This window comes from Spea bombifrons, chromosome 12, assembly GCF_027358695.1.
Source record: "Spea bombifrons isolate aSpeBom1 chromosome 12, aSpeBom1.2.pri, whole genome shotgun sequence".
Taxonomy (NCBI): domain Eukaryota; kingdom Metazoa; phylum Chordata; class Amphibia; order Anura; family Pelobatidae; genus Spea; species Spea bombifrons.
The window spans coordinates 5,239,433-5,252,338 of NC_071098.1; the positions used below are offsets into that span (position 1 = coordinate 5,239,433).

At 47.0% G+C, this 12,906-nt stretch overlaps 1 protein-coding gene across 1 annotated transcript; it reads right to left on the reverse strand.

Annotated features, from left to right (window-relative positions):
* Positions 1 to 7,200, reverse strand: LRRC47 (leucine rich repeat containing 47). Its single transcript, XM_053451379.1, has 7 exons — positions 6,591 to 7,200; positions 5,142 to 5,609; positions 4,491 to 4,607; positions 2,729 to 2,844; positions 1,972 to 2,074; positions 1,207 to 1,296; positions 1 to 638 (listed from the first exon to the last, which is right to left on the reverse strand). The coding sequence occupies exons 1-7, from the start codon at positions 7,164 to 7,166 to the stop codon at positions 393 to 395; spliced, it is 1,716 nt and encodes a 571-aa protein (XP_053307354.1). The 5' UTR covers positions 7,167 to 7,200; the 3' UTR covers positions 1 to 392.
* Between the last annotated feature and the right edge of the window lie 5,706 nt (positions 7,201 to 12,906).

Here is a 12,906-nt window from a genome sequence, read left to right on the forward strand (position 1 = left end):
TTCCAAAGAACAAACTGGCAAACTCAGATTTATTGGGTGCGTGAGAAGTGTACAGGGCGAAATTTGAAAGCATTCCCAGAAAGAATTCTATCAGCGCTGTAAACAATACGAAATACATCGGGGAAGATTCTATTCCACTTCCCGCGGGAAGAAGCGAGGCAAGAGATATGAAGCCAAGTAGTGTTTTGCTATATGACACGTCTGGGGACTCTGAGGCTAAAGTATTTTATGATGGTAAACATAATGGTATATATAATTTAAAAAAAAAAGTCAAATTAGTATAAAAAAAAAAAACAATTTTCTTTTCTTTGTCAAACTCAGACATACCAGAAAAAGTGCTTTGAAATCATTTTGACGGAAACTTCAGCTTTTCTTTCCTTTTTTTGTACAATTCAACGCACAACCTCAAACAACGATGAGTTCAAATTCAAGTCGGTCTTCGACGGATATAAAACCTTGAGATTTCCTTCGGGGTCTGCGACCCGCACTTGTTCCAACAGAAGTTGGGAGCCAGTCTCTGTTTGAGGATTCTGATTGGCTGTTTGCGCGTGTTGCCCTGGAAGCGCTTCGAGCTCAGAGTCGGAGAGAACTTCCTCTTCTTTGTTTTCTAATGTAAACCTGTTCAGCTCGGCCATTTTCTAGACGCAAAATAAATAATAAAATAATAAAAAAAAACTCGGAAACAAAAATATTATTTTTTAAATTCATTTTAATTTAGGGAAAACGAATGCCGTTTTAACACCATTAGGGATAACATGTAGTCTAACATCTTTATCGCGGCTCCATATTTAAGGCCCATACAAAGTTTGTTTTGATGAGCCTTAATGTTTTCAGGATGTGAAAGTCTTGTAGCTCGGGAGTGAAAACAATACCTGAGGTCATTAACAGGCAGATCACTTTACGCTGCATTCCAATTTGAGAGCGAAGCTTGCAGGTATCGCATGTACCACGAAGCACCGCAAGAGTTAACCCCTTGATCGCAAGATGTTTTACACCGGACAACACTGGTGCTCCATCAGACCTTTTCCAATGGCGATATTATTATAAGCTTCATTTATCCCTCTGAGGTGTGATCAAGGCACTGCTTATACCATTTCGACACTGGAATATCTACAATACCTAAAGGCACCTTCCGATAAACTGGCACCGCAGCCTAACGAGACAACCGAGCCAATGAAAAAGAAAAAAGTAACGCATGCGACTTACGGTAATAAGCGTGTCCATAACATCTTTACACACTTGGAGGCTGGAAGAGCTGGTCACTTCCAGGAATAGGTCCTGCGTAGATTTCCGGATCTAGGAATTATCATAGAATATTAGCAATTTAATTAATGACCGGAACGACAAGTTAACGCCTTCATTAATCTATGTAATATCGTGGCGTTATCACACAGGATGCCAGCCTGCAAATGAATAAATCTCTTTATAAACTTATGTTACCAGAAACACCCTTCACTATATTAAAACAACTACAACGATACGGTAAACGAACTACACCGGAGTTCTAAAAACCTTTCTGAAATAGAAAGTTCTACATTTCTCACCCAGCAGATAAACCGGGGGCAATAAAGTGATTAGAGCTATGACTGCGGACCAAGTTGTCTGTGCAGTGCGTTATTAGGTTTTGGGAAAGCAGGGCTGGTCTCAAATTAAACGCGAACCTCGCTGCTCACAGATCACCCCAGGGAGCATGGTTTCCCAACTTTTAAAAAAGTACTCAGGGAAAGAATACAATAAGAGATTACACAATGCACTAAAATGTTACCGGGTTTGGAATCGAAACGTTGCTGCCTGTCCAGGGACAAAAAAGAATAAATAGTCACGCTTCACTTGGACTTCTGACACTCAAGTATTTCTTAAGTGGAGCGTAAACACGTTTTGTGATCAAGAAGCTGTGTAAGCAGGCGGAATGACGCAGGACGAGAGCTAAGATCATCCGACATATTGGGGGGGTGACGACGATGGAGTTACCTTGGTCTTCTCGCTGTTTGTGATCGGCGGGAAGGATATGACTGTGTTCTCTGCATCAATTAAGCACGGGTAATTTTCTTTGCCGTCCAATAAGTGAAGGTACCTTTTATGAACGAAGGAAGACTCATATTATTAAAGCTTAAACCGGGAAAACAATACTACCGAAGTTAATGATCAACGGGGGGGGGGGCTTTTAACACGCAGGAAGAAAGTGGGCACAGCGAGCAGGGAAAGTGTACCCTCCATACCGAATGCCGTTACATAGGAGATTATAACCGGCGGGGAATTGGTGTCTGATTGGGTTATGCCCATTTCGAAGGGTATAATATCGCGATTTGCCGTTTCAGGAAGCTGCATTTTTGCTCCCTGTCCATCCCAGCTGGGTGTCAGGGTTTGTAGCATTCAGCTTTTTATTTGAACTGTCTGTGTATTACTATCACCAGGGATTATATTTCCATCATCTTCAAAGATTACGGGAAGGAAGGACAATGATTACTACTATACAAATAAACTGCCAAAAAGGTGTGTTAAAGAAACACTGGGCGTATGATGTAACACCGTGTCATGCGCACCCCCTATTCACAGCCAACTCTTATTCACAATGAGATCCAGCTATTGGCTAATCTCGCACTCTTTAAATAACCACTCGAGAGACATATATATAGCACTGGTAGCTGTGGATCCTAACCTACGGATGAACGGAAGACCTTCTTTCCGCTGTCACGCATTTAAATTAAAGGTCATTAAAACAACTCACTTGTGAAGTCCAGACACATTCTGACGCTTTTTTTGTTTCCTTTGTTCCTCGGCCTCTAACTGCAGCTGCCGGAGAAGATCCTTTGCGTTGATTTCTTTACGGCCCAGCGGGACGACCTGTGTGCCCAAAACAAGAAATGAGAATTACGACCAGCAACGGCCGCCACGTGCAAGAAACAGGAGGTTTGGACCTGAATCTGACGCCGTACATCTACTCGTTAAATATTAACCTATGGTTTCAGGGATAAAACCCATACAATAACAGACTGGCACGAAATCATTACGCAACCTCCACCCCGCGGCTTTATCCTGGTTCTGCACGACTGCCATCGGTATACTTTACATAGGTCCAGGCTTTGTTTCTGATTGTCACACACTAATTACCATTTCCAGGGTACTGTTGTTCCTTTATGGGTGCCACGGCGTGACAGGTGAGCTTGTATTCTTTGGCCAAAGTGATTTATTATGCGTGTTACTTAATGTTGGAATTTTTTCTCATTAATGTCATCACGCTAGTCCCAGTCTAACAGTCTATGGCATGGCTCAGCGATATTGAGCCATAAAGAAAAAAGGCAAATAGAAAGGCAGAGATCACAAAATATCTGCTCCAAATGCTGTCATATATTATATAATAATTCTGTGGACTGATGAGTCAAAAACGTGACTGTTTGGAAGACGTGGGTCCCGTTACATCTGGTATAAGGCTAACACAACATAAGAACATCCTATCAACAGTGAAACATGGTGGTATCATGATGGTCTGGGGCTGTTTTTGTTCTCTCTTCAGAAAATTCTGAAGGAGAACGTCCGGCCGTCATCAGGACGATGATTAGGTTTTGAGAGAAAGCAGATAAAGTCATGTCTGTAGTTGACCCTCATTCCGTTCGGCTCTTATTCGCCAAGAACAGAATGCTTGGCATGCGCTGCAAATAATTACCCGGTGTAACGACAGCATGCAAAAATTAAAACTTTAAAGAAAAATGTTTCTCCAACGACAGGATCAGTGAGTAGGTTAAGCCCAGCAATACTATTGTTTTGCTCTGAAAGAGCATGATTGACAAGGCCTAGTAAGCTTATCTCACCCAGGGTGCACAGATGAGTGGGTTTGTAATTGCATCTCCTGCGAGATCCAGCCTGTAAATTACAAATTGTTTTCCACTAGGTTAACGCGGACACCGCGGGCTGAGATCGGGTGCCCGAGGAACAATGTGTGCTATAAAGCTGGGGGAGCACATTGTACGTTACAAACAGGGAGTATCCCATCACTGAGCCCCTGTGTGCGAAACGTCTTTAAAACTGCCAGCTGCGTAACAAAATACCCCATACGAGGAGGCAGAACACAAAACACACGCATGGTGCGATGTTACACATACCGGTTCCTAGGAATAATACAACAAAGAAACGCTAAAATCCAAATCATTGACTGCAATGATTGCGCGGCACATCCTACCGGGGAACTCAATCCAAGTACCCCAAGTGCTGCGCATGAGATTATACAGAGAAGCCTCGTTACACAAGCGTCTCAAAACTCTCTGTATCTAGAAAAGACCAACCACCCGGTGGCAGCCTGCAGACCAGAAGTGTGGCGATCAGGGCTTCGCTGTCTATCCGTAGAGCGGTACGTCCTGGACCCATCATACCTGGAGTACCAAAAGGAAGATGAAGAATCGAGTGGCCACATCAACCCGGCTTCCATGATCTGTCCGTCTCCAACGATTACCGATTCTCTTCTAATAAAAAAGCTTTTCACACCTGAATCGTACCTTGAAGCCGTTCGGTGGTCTGGCATCGTACAGCAACGGCCCCTTTACCAGCCTCAAGTCGTGAGTGGCGATGGTTGCTAACGTTCGTTTCTCACACATTTCATCGTGGAGCTTGGTCTAAAACGAACAATAAAAAGGTCAGAGAACGGAACTTTCAGACACTTAGCCGACAATAACCTCAGACGCCAATTCTACCAACGAAGTCTCCAGTAGATCAAGCGATTCGCTATTTAGTAAATAAGCCCCATGATTCCTTTTTCAATATTCACAGTATCTATGAGGCATTACGTCTTCATTGTGCAGCTCGATAATGCAGCAGAAAAGTAACTTAATAAAAGAAGCGTAGCCGTGGATATTCTGCAGCCTGGTGGCCAAACTACATCCCAACATGTTACAAAGTCTGCGTTTTTAATGTACCGGAGGGCGAGCCGTATAACCGTCTGCAAAACCCGCACCGGCTTTTAAAAACATTGGCATTTCATGGATTTTGTTGGGTATTAACCGGGGCCGATTATTTTCCTGCAGAAGCTCATCAAACTTTCCTTTTATGATACATAGAAGTCATAAACTATATTTTAGTGAATATGCCCCAATAGCTATCAGCAACCTGTAAGTTTCTTCCAAGGCGCGGGGAAGAACGGCACGGCTTACCTGGGCAACTAAAAACCTCTTAAGGGCATTTCCGGGTCTCAGGTTCATTCCTCGCACCACGCAGCACACGATATACGGCCGCACGTCCTTCGCGTTGCCGCTCACGTTCACGGTGAGGGGGGCCGGGTTCTCAGAGATGTGGAGGATCCGCAGCATCGTTTTGTTCAGCTCCTCTTCCTCGTCATCTTCGTCTCCGCCATCGTCTCTCTTCTGCTTGCGCTCTCGTTTCTTCTTTCGGTCCTTGGCTTCTTCCTTCCCCGCGGCTTCTGTCTTGTTTTTCCCTTTTCCGCCTCCGCGACCTCCGACTCGGAGATATTCCAGCACGGACTTGGTCTGGCATCCGTTCACCATCTTTTCCAGGCGCTTGTCCTTTAGTTTGTTGCCTTTGAAGTTGATCTCCTTCAGCTTGGAGCAGTCTGCCAGCTCGCAGGGGATCTCGGCGAGCCGATTGTTTGAGAGGTCCAGACTCTAAGAGGAAAAAGTCAAACATACTTCATCGCAGAGGCACAAAACACCCAACATTTCCAACACAGCATAAGAACTAGGAAGCCCCAGACTCCTCCCTTGCGGGCAGCCGACAGCTCGCCCCAGACCCCTCCCTTGCGGGCAGCCGGCGGGCGACAGCTCGCCCCAGAATCCTCCCTTGCCAGCAGCCGGCGGGCGACAGCTCGCCCCAGAATCCTCCCTTGCAGGCAGCCGGTGGGTGACAGCTCGCCCTAGACCCCTCCCTTGCGGGCAGCTGGTGGGTGACAGCTCGCCCCAGACCCCTCCCTTGCAGGCAGCTGGTGAGCGACAGCTCGCCCCAGACCCCTCCCTTGCAGGCAGCTGGTGAGCGACAGCTCGCCCCAGACCCCTCCCTTGCAGGCAGCTGGTGAGCGACAGCTCGCCCCAGACCCCTCCCTTGCGGGCAGCTGGTGAGCGACAGCTCGCCCCAGACCCTTCCCTTGCAGGCAGCTGGTGAGCGACAGCTCGCCCCAGACCCCTCCCTTGCGGGCAGCTGGTGAGCGACAGCTCGCCCCAGACCCCTCCCTTGCAGGCAGCTGGTGAGCGACAGCTCGCCCCAGACCCCTCCCTTGCGGGCAGCTGGTGAGTGACAGCTCGCCCCAGACTCCTCCCTTGCAGGCAGCTGGTGAGTGACAGCTCGCCCCAGACTCCTCCCTTGCAGGCAGCTGGTGAGCGACAGCTCGCCCCAGACCCCTCCCTTGCGGGCAGCTGGTGAGCGACAGCTCGCCCCAGACCCCTCCCTTGCGGGCAGCTGGTGAGTGACAGCTCACCCCAGACCCCTCCCTTGCGGGCAGCTGGTGAGTGACAGCTCGCCCCAGACCCCTCCCTTGCGGGCAGCTGGTGAGTGACAGCTCGTCCCAGACCCCTCCCTTGCGGGCAGTTGGTGAGTGACAGCTCGCCCCAGACCCCTCCCTTGTGGGCAGCCGGAGGGCGACAGCTCCATACCTTAAGGCCGGGCAAGAGGCCGATCTCCGCTCCCAGCTCCTGGATTTGGTTATCTGCCGCGGAGATGGAGGCCAGCAGGGCCAGTTGAGGACAGAAGAGGCCGGGGGGGAAGGCCGCGATGCAGTTCTTGGACAGGTTGAGGCTGGCCAGCTTGGTACATCTCTCCAGGCCGGGGGGCAGCTCTCGCAGGCGGTTGCAGCTGACATTCAGGGTGCAGAGCTCAGGCAGCTCACACAGCTCGGCGGGCAGCTCCTCCAGCTGATTCCCGGACAGGTCCAGCACCCGCACGGCCTGCAGCTTGCCCAGCACATCGGGGAGCCGCTGCAGTCTATTGCGGCACAGCACCACGTTCTGCAGATGGGTGAGGAGGCCCAGACCGGCCGGCAGCTCCCGCAGCCCCGCACAGTCTCTCACCTCCAGGTAATTGAGGAGGGTCAGGCTGAAGAGGCTCGGGGGGAGCTGCCCGCCACTAAGCTGCAGCCTCTCCTCCACTGCCGGGCCCTGCAGTACCAGCTCCCGTCGCTTCTCCCGTTCAGCTTTCTCTATCTCCGGCCAGATGATTATCGATGCCGCCATCTTGATCCCCGGAGGCAACACACCGGCGCAAACTCACTGACGGAAAAGCAGCTCCAACCAATCAGATTCCAACCTCTGGGGGTGTGCTAGCTGGTTCCGCTAGAGGCCGCTGTGCGAGAATCAGCGCGCTGAACATCAGGCTGATGCTGAAAGCTTGATAAACTACAACTCCCATGATCCCTTGCGGGTACAGGTTATCGCTGTAGCTCTGTACGTCTGTCGTGGACTACGACTCCCATGATGCTCTTCTTCCAATAAATGAGTGGACAGCTGTGCGCAAGACAAATATTTTATAAATAAACTCCTACAATGTTTCTGTAGTAAAAGCTTCAGTTTAATAAAAAAACGTTTCTCACATACTGATGTTTACACATATTTATAAAAATATTGTCTGATTTCTCCCTGTGATGCCTTCATACACATTCAGAGCCCCTAGAAAAGAGGGACATCAGGGGAGGAAAAGGGGTCTCAGGGATTTGGGACCCAAAGAGAGACTGTCCCACTGTCCGTGTTAGTACTTTAGTATATATATGTCAAAGATCAAGCATCGGTTACGTGGAATGCGTCGGTATCTCTACACCATTCACTCTCATATTATGCAGAGATAACTGGATATTGCAATATTCCGGCCCTGACTAGTAATCTGGCACATTAGTTGTATGCATAACAGGGGACTTTGTGGCCCCTGCTCCCCGGAGCCCCCCTTGCGGTATGCCGATAGGAGATTCCACTGATGTTGGTGGGCTGTCCACATCGCGGATATGGTATTTTTAATGGGGAAGTAGGTAGGGAGTGGGGCCTGGTACAACGCTGCCACCTGGGGTTACCCCTTGGGTATCCGGAGGAGCGATTCACTCCGGTCAAACCCGCAGAAATCCCAGGTGTGGTCATATGGCCTTCGGTCAGATCGACCCTGCAGCATGTGGCCACCGGCTGTATACACACGGCCACACGCTGTGCGAGTATAATAACATATATCATTTGGTGGCCGCTGGCCTTAAAGTGCCAGGGCCACCCAGTCTTCCTCAGCCTGGCATTGTCTCTAGTAGCCCAAAATAAAATTGAGTCTTTAGGTGAAGTTGATACTTGGGTTTCATAAGATTTTGTGGCCTAAAAAGGTCTCTTCATTCCATCTGAAGGAGAGACCCCCAAGGTCCCGAAAGCTTATGTGATGTTACATCTTTTTCCATGTAGCCCCCATAACAGGTGCCAACTTCCAGTAAAGGCTGTTATGCAGCAAACAACCAGCAGGTGGCGCAGTTGGAATGTGAACATAGAATATTGGTTTGAGTTCAGAAGTGCCCTGTAACTGTTACTTACAGTAAGGTATTCACTAAAACCAATGGGAGAAGCTGCAGCCAATCGTTACCTGAATGAGGTAATCAATTGCTACTACTTCCATTGATTCCGATGTACTTAAGTAAGCCGTCTGCTTCCAGAAGAGGCAGCCATGCAGCGATCTGCATGCAGTAAAATGCTTTGGAGTCCATGCAACGTGTACTAAGATACAGAATTCTGCAAAAGCCAGTAGATTACGGCAGTGGTCAAGTCAGGACTGGTCATCTGACATGTCGGGCAAATACCCAGTGAGCCACTGGCCGACAGTGCTCCATACCCATCCGATCTGCCGCTGCGGCGATAGGGTATGCCCTCCTCACCTGTTGTCTCTGTAAGTCAATTTGTTATGTTACATACTACTTGTTATGTCCTGTCTACCCATTGTACAGCGCTACAGAATATGATGGCGCTATATAAAACAATAAATAATTAAAATAAATGAATCCCAGGTCGCACTATGTGTTTTCCTCCTCCAGCCTCACATTATGTCTGTCTGTTGCTATATTTCAATTAAAAACCTGCTTCTTGTGAATTTTAAACCATTAATACTTTGAAAGGTTTTTAAATGTAGTGCAAATAGAATATTTTCCTGAAATCTTGTATAAAGTTAGAACAGCTACATATTACTTTTCCCAAACAGTATTGATGGAGTGGGCATGAAGAAAATACTATTTTAACTCTTGTAGGCGTCAGAAAGACTTGAGTACTTGGCACTTACCAGGTCTGCATAATAAAACATATAAAAAAACTAGCATATATCTTAAAATAAAAAAATACCCAGTCTGTAGTGTGGCGTAATATAGGTGCACATATAGTTTTAATACTTTTTTATGTATATAGTTTGAAAAGTCTTAATATAATTAGATTTTGTTAAAGAAGTCTATTAAACCAGTAAGTGATACAATGTATCAAGTTAGAACATGTAGCATAGTGGTACATGCCAATAGAGGGTTAATTTCCTAAAGTAAGTGATACAATGTATGAAGTTAGAACATGTAGCATAGTGGTACATGCCAATAGAGGGTTAATTTCCTAAAGTAAGTGATACAATGTATGCAGTTAGAACATGTAGCACAGTGGTACATGCCAATAGAGGGTTAATTTCCTAAAGTAAGTGATACAATGTATCAAGTTAGAGCATACAGCATAGTGGTACATGCCAATAGAGGGTTAATTTCCTAAAGTAAGTGATACAATGTATGAAGTTAGAACATGTAGCATAGTGGTACATGCCAATAGAGGGTTAATGTCCTAAAGTAGGAAGGCAGGGTAAGCAGCTGTAACTCACTCAAGTCACACCTCTCATTAAGGAAATCATACTGACCTCAAGCATCCTTTCACAAAGGCTTCTGTCTTACATCTCTCAGAGGGTGCAGACCCTGCTGGCTTACAGATCCTGCTCTTTAAGGGTTTAATTTGTAGCCTCCAGTCTAAAATGTGCCTCCAACAAGCATGATCTGTAAAGATCCTCATTGCAGACCCCTGAATCTACCAAACTGAGAGCAGCTGATCAGATGCAAGAGCCAAAGTGTGGTGAGTAACAATGAGGACTTATGCCAGAGAGCAGTCTGGAGGAGCAAGCTACTAGTCCTTTGGTCCAGGCACCATGAGAAGTCCACCACCTTTTCCATCTCCAACTAATACAAGGCTGGCCATGCACAGGAGGGATCCAGTGTACCTGTGTCATGGATAGAACTTCTGGAGCAACTGAGCTCAAGAAAGACTAGAGGAACCATGGAGTGAAATGAGAGCAAGGCTCATGTTACTCCAAGTCAAACTTTCCAGGAGCTCACCGCAGGGAAGTGTGCAAGCTTTGCAGGACTCTTTGTTTTTCTGTGTTTCCGTGAGATTTGGGGGTTTTCTTTTTCCATGCATATCTCTCAGCTGCTTCTTAGGATTCTCACGTGTCCAGACTACCTGAGGGATTCTAAAGTTCTAATTAAAGCAGGTACCATTAGTAATCTCGGATGTCATGATTAACTCGTATAATGTAGTGGGTGCATGGAAGGGTAACCCAGCAGAGGTGGTTAGTTTCTTTGTTTACGCATTCAATGAGTTAATCTGAGGTTGATTTAATGTGTTTCTTTGTGAATGCCCTCTGTATCTGTTCTGGCTGGAGGTGTCATCTTCCCAAAGGACCCCTGTGGTGATTCATGGCCTTACAGATAAGGATCCTTAGTTATAGGAATTCCATTCCTATCTTAAGTGGGGGGGTTTCCATCACCTTTACCCCACCATAACTTATTGGCACATCAAAGATGGGACCCGATTCTTGGGGATGGTGTCATATAATGTCATGTCATGTGGTCAGAGGGGCGTTTGCTTGCAAGAGTCTGATTTAGGGACAATGCAGCGACCGAAAAGCAGAACTCCATGATATACTCTGATTGGAACAACATCGTAAGAAACCATCTGGACTTAAGGAGTTCCCACAGGCCTGCTTATTGGAGAAACTCGTGAGTGAGGGTCCTGTGTTTAAGTCCTTTTGCTTTTAAGAACTGTTTGCTGTTTTATTTTTATTTTGTATGTCTTGTTTTTTGTAATTCTGGCACTGTGTAATCTTTGTATTTTTGTTATTAAAATATTCATAATCTAAGTCTGTCTTTGGGCTCTAGTATCGATATCCACAAACCCGAAGAGAGGATAACACGTTACCGTATTGTTATTACGTTCTACAGGATATATATATATGTTGTTGGCCCGGGGTGGGTTGATATATATATACTGATAGATGTTCTAATTCGGATTTCTCACGAATCCGGTATCAAAATCGTGAGTGGTGGCAGACTACCTGGGGGGATACAGGCAGGATTTGGGGGTTAATTTGGTGTAACTTATGCCTTGTTAAGGGGTCTAGTTAGTAAATCCAGAGGCCTGGTGCTATTAACCCCTTCATGCCCACACCCTCCACACAGTCACGGCTTGGCAAGTAGTCCTGACTGTGACAAACTTGGCGGCAGCTAGGTGGGATATCTAGAGTTTTTTAGTGCTATTTATATTGCCCGGTTTGGTGATTTTAGTACTAGAAGAAATTACATGGGTTTTGTGTAATTTCCCAAAGACATTACTCAGTGCCTAATTACAGACATACAGTGCAAAACAGTTCGTTCCTCTCCTTTTTATTTTTCTCTACCATACTGCATTATGGAGGCATATCGACGACAGCCAAAAGAATCTCTGGAGCTGGTTTGTCAAGAAAGGAATATACAAATTTTTGGCAAAAGCAAAGAGCAGCTGATTTTGGATCTCCTGGAACATGATAAACTCTGTGCAGAGCAGGCCATCGGAGCAAATGTGATTTTGGAAGAGCCTGTGGATCAAGGATGTTTTCCTGATAAAGTTAACGCCTTGAGTGTAATGGACTCTGAGTTACAAGTGTTACTAAAGGATCTGGGGAGCGTGGATCCTCAGCTAAAGTTCAACCTGATTCTGCAGTACAAGGAGAGAGAGAGGGAGGCTGCGGAAAGAGAGAAAGAGAGGGAGGCTGCGGAAAGAGAGAAAGAGAGAGAGATGGAGGCTGCTGAGAGAGCTGCGGAGCGGGCAGCTGCTGAACGAGAAGCTGAGCGGAGGTATCAGCTGGAACTTCTACGGTTAAAGCAATACAGTCCGTCTCCCCAAAGCATTGTTAACGGGGATGGATATGCTAACCGACCTCGCCTGGAACACTTTCCAATGCTGGAAAAGGACACTGACTTGGATGTGTTTTTGAGAGGATTTGAGAAAGTGTGCCGGCAGTACCAGCTGCCCAAGGAAGAGTGGGGAAAGTATTTAACCCCACGTCTGAAGGGGAAAGCCCTGGATGTGTTTGCTTCCTTACCAATGGAAGTTGACCAGGACTATGAGGCCATAAAATCTGCCTTGTTAAAAAGTTTTAACCTCACCCCTGAATTCTACAGGAAAAAGTTTCGAGAAATGCAGCAAGCTACATCGGACAGTTGCACTGAATATGCGGGACAGCTTCGGACTGTTTTCCGGCAATGGGCTGGAGGCCTACAAGTTACTACATATGAGGCCCTGGAGGATCTGATGATTTTGGAGCAGTTCCTGAGCACACGAAGTCCGGAGGCCCGAGAGTGGATTCTGGACAGAAAACCTAAGACCACGGCAGAGGGGGCAGATCTGGCTAACGATTATGCCAACAACCGTACTCCAACAACCAAGCGGGTACAAGCATCACAAGGACCATCTACTTGGAAAGGAGCAGCCTACCAGCCACCAACTCCTAAGCCAGCCGGGAGATTATCACCAACACCTTTCCTAGCCAACAGAGCAGGGGCCGCATCGGGCCAGGGGGATACCCGCCGGTGTTATCGGTGTAACCAGTTTGGGCACTTGAGTGCCACCTGCCCTTCTAAGAGACCATCTCCACAGACAAATGGAAATGGAGGTACAGCTGGGGGAG

Coding starts and splice junctions, on each gene's coding strand:
- LRRC47 (XM_053451379.1), bottom strand. CDS start 7,166: ATGGCGGCATCGATAATCATCTGGCCGGAGATAGAGAAAGCTGAACGG. Junction 5,610..6,590: donor GCCTCTTGCCCGGCCTTAAG/GTATGGAGCTGT, acceptor TTTTCCTCTTAG/AGTCTGGACCTCTCAAACAA. Junction 2,845..4,490: donor GACCACCGAACGGCTTCAAG/GTACGATTCAGG, acceptor TTGGGCACACAG/GTCGTCCCGCTGGGCCGTAA.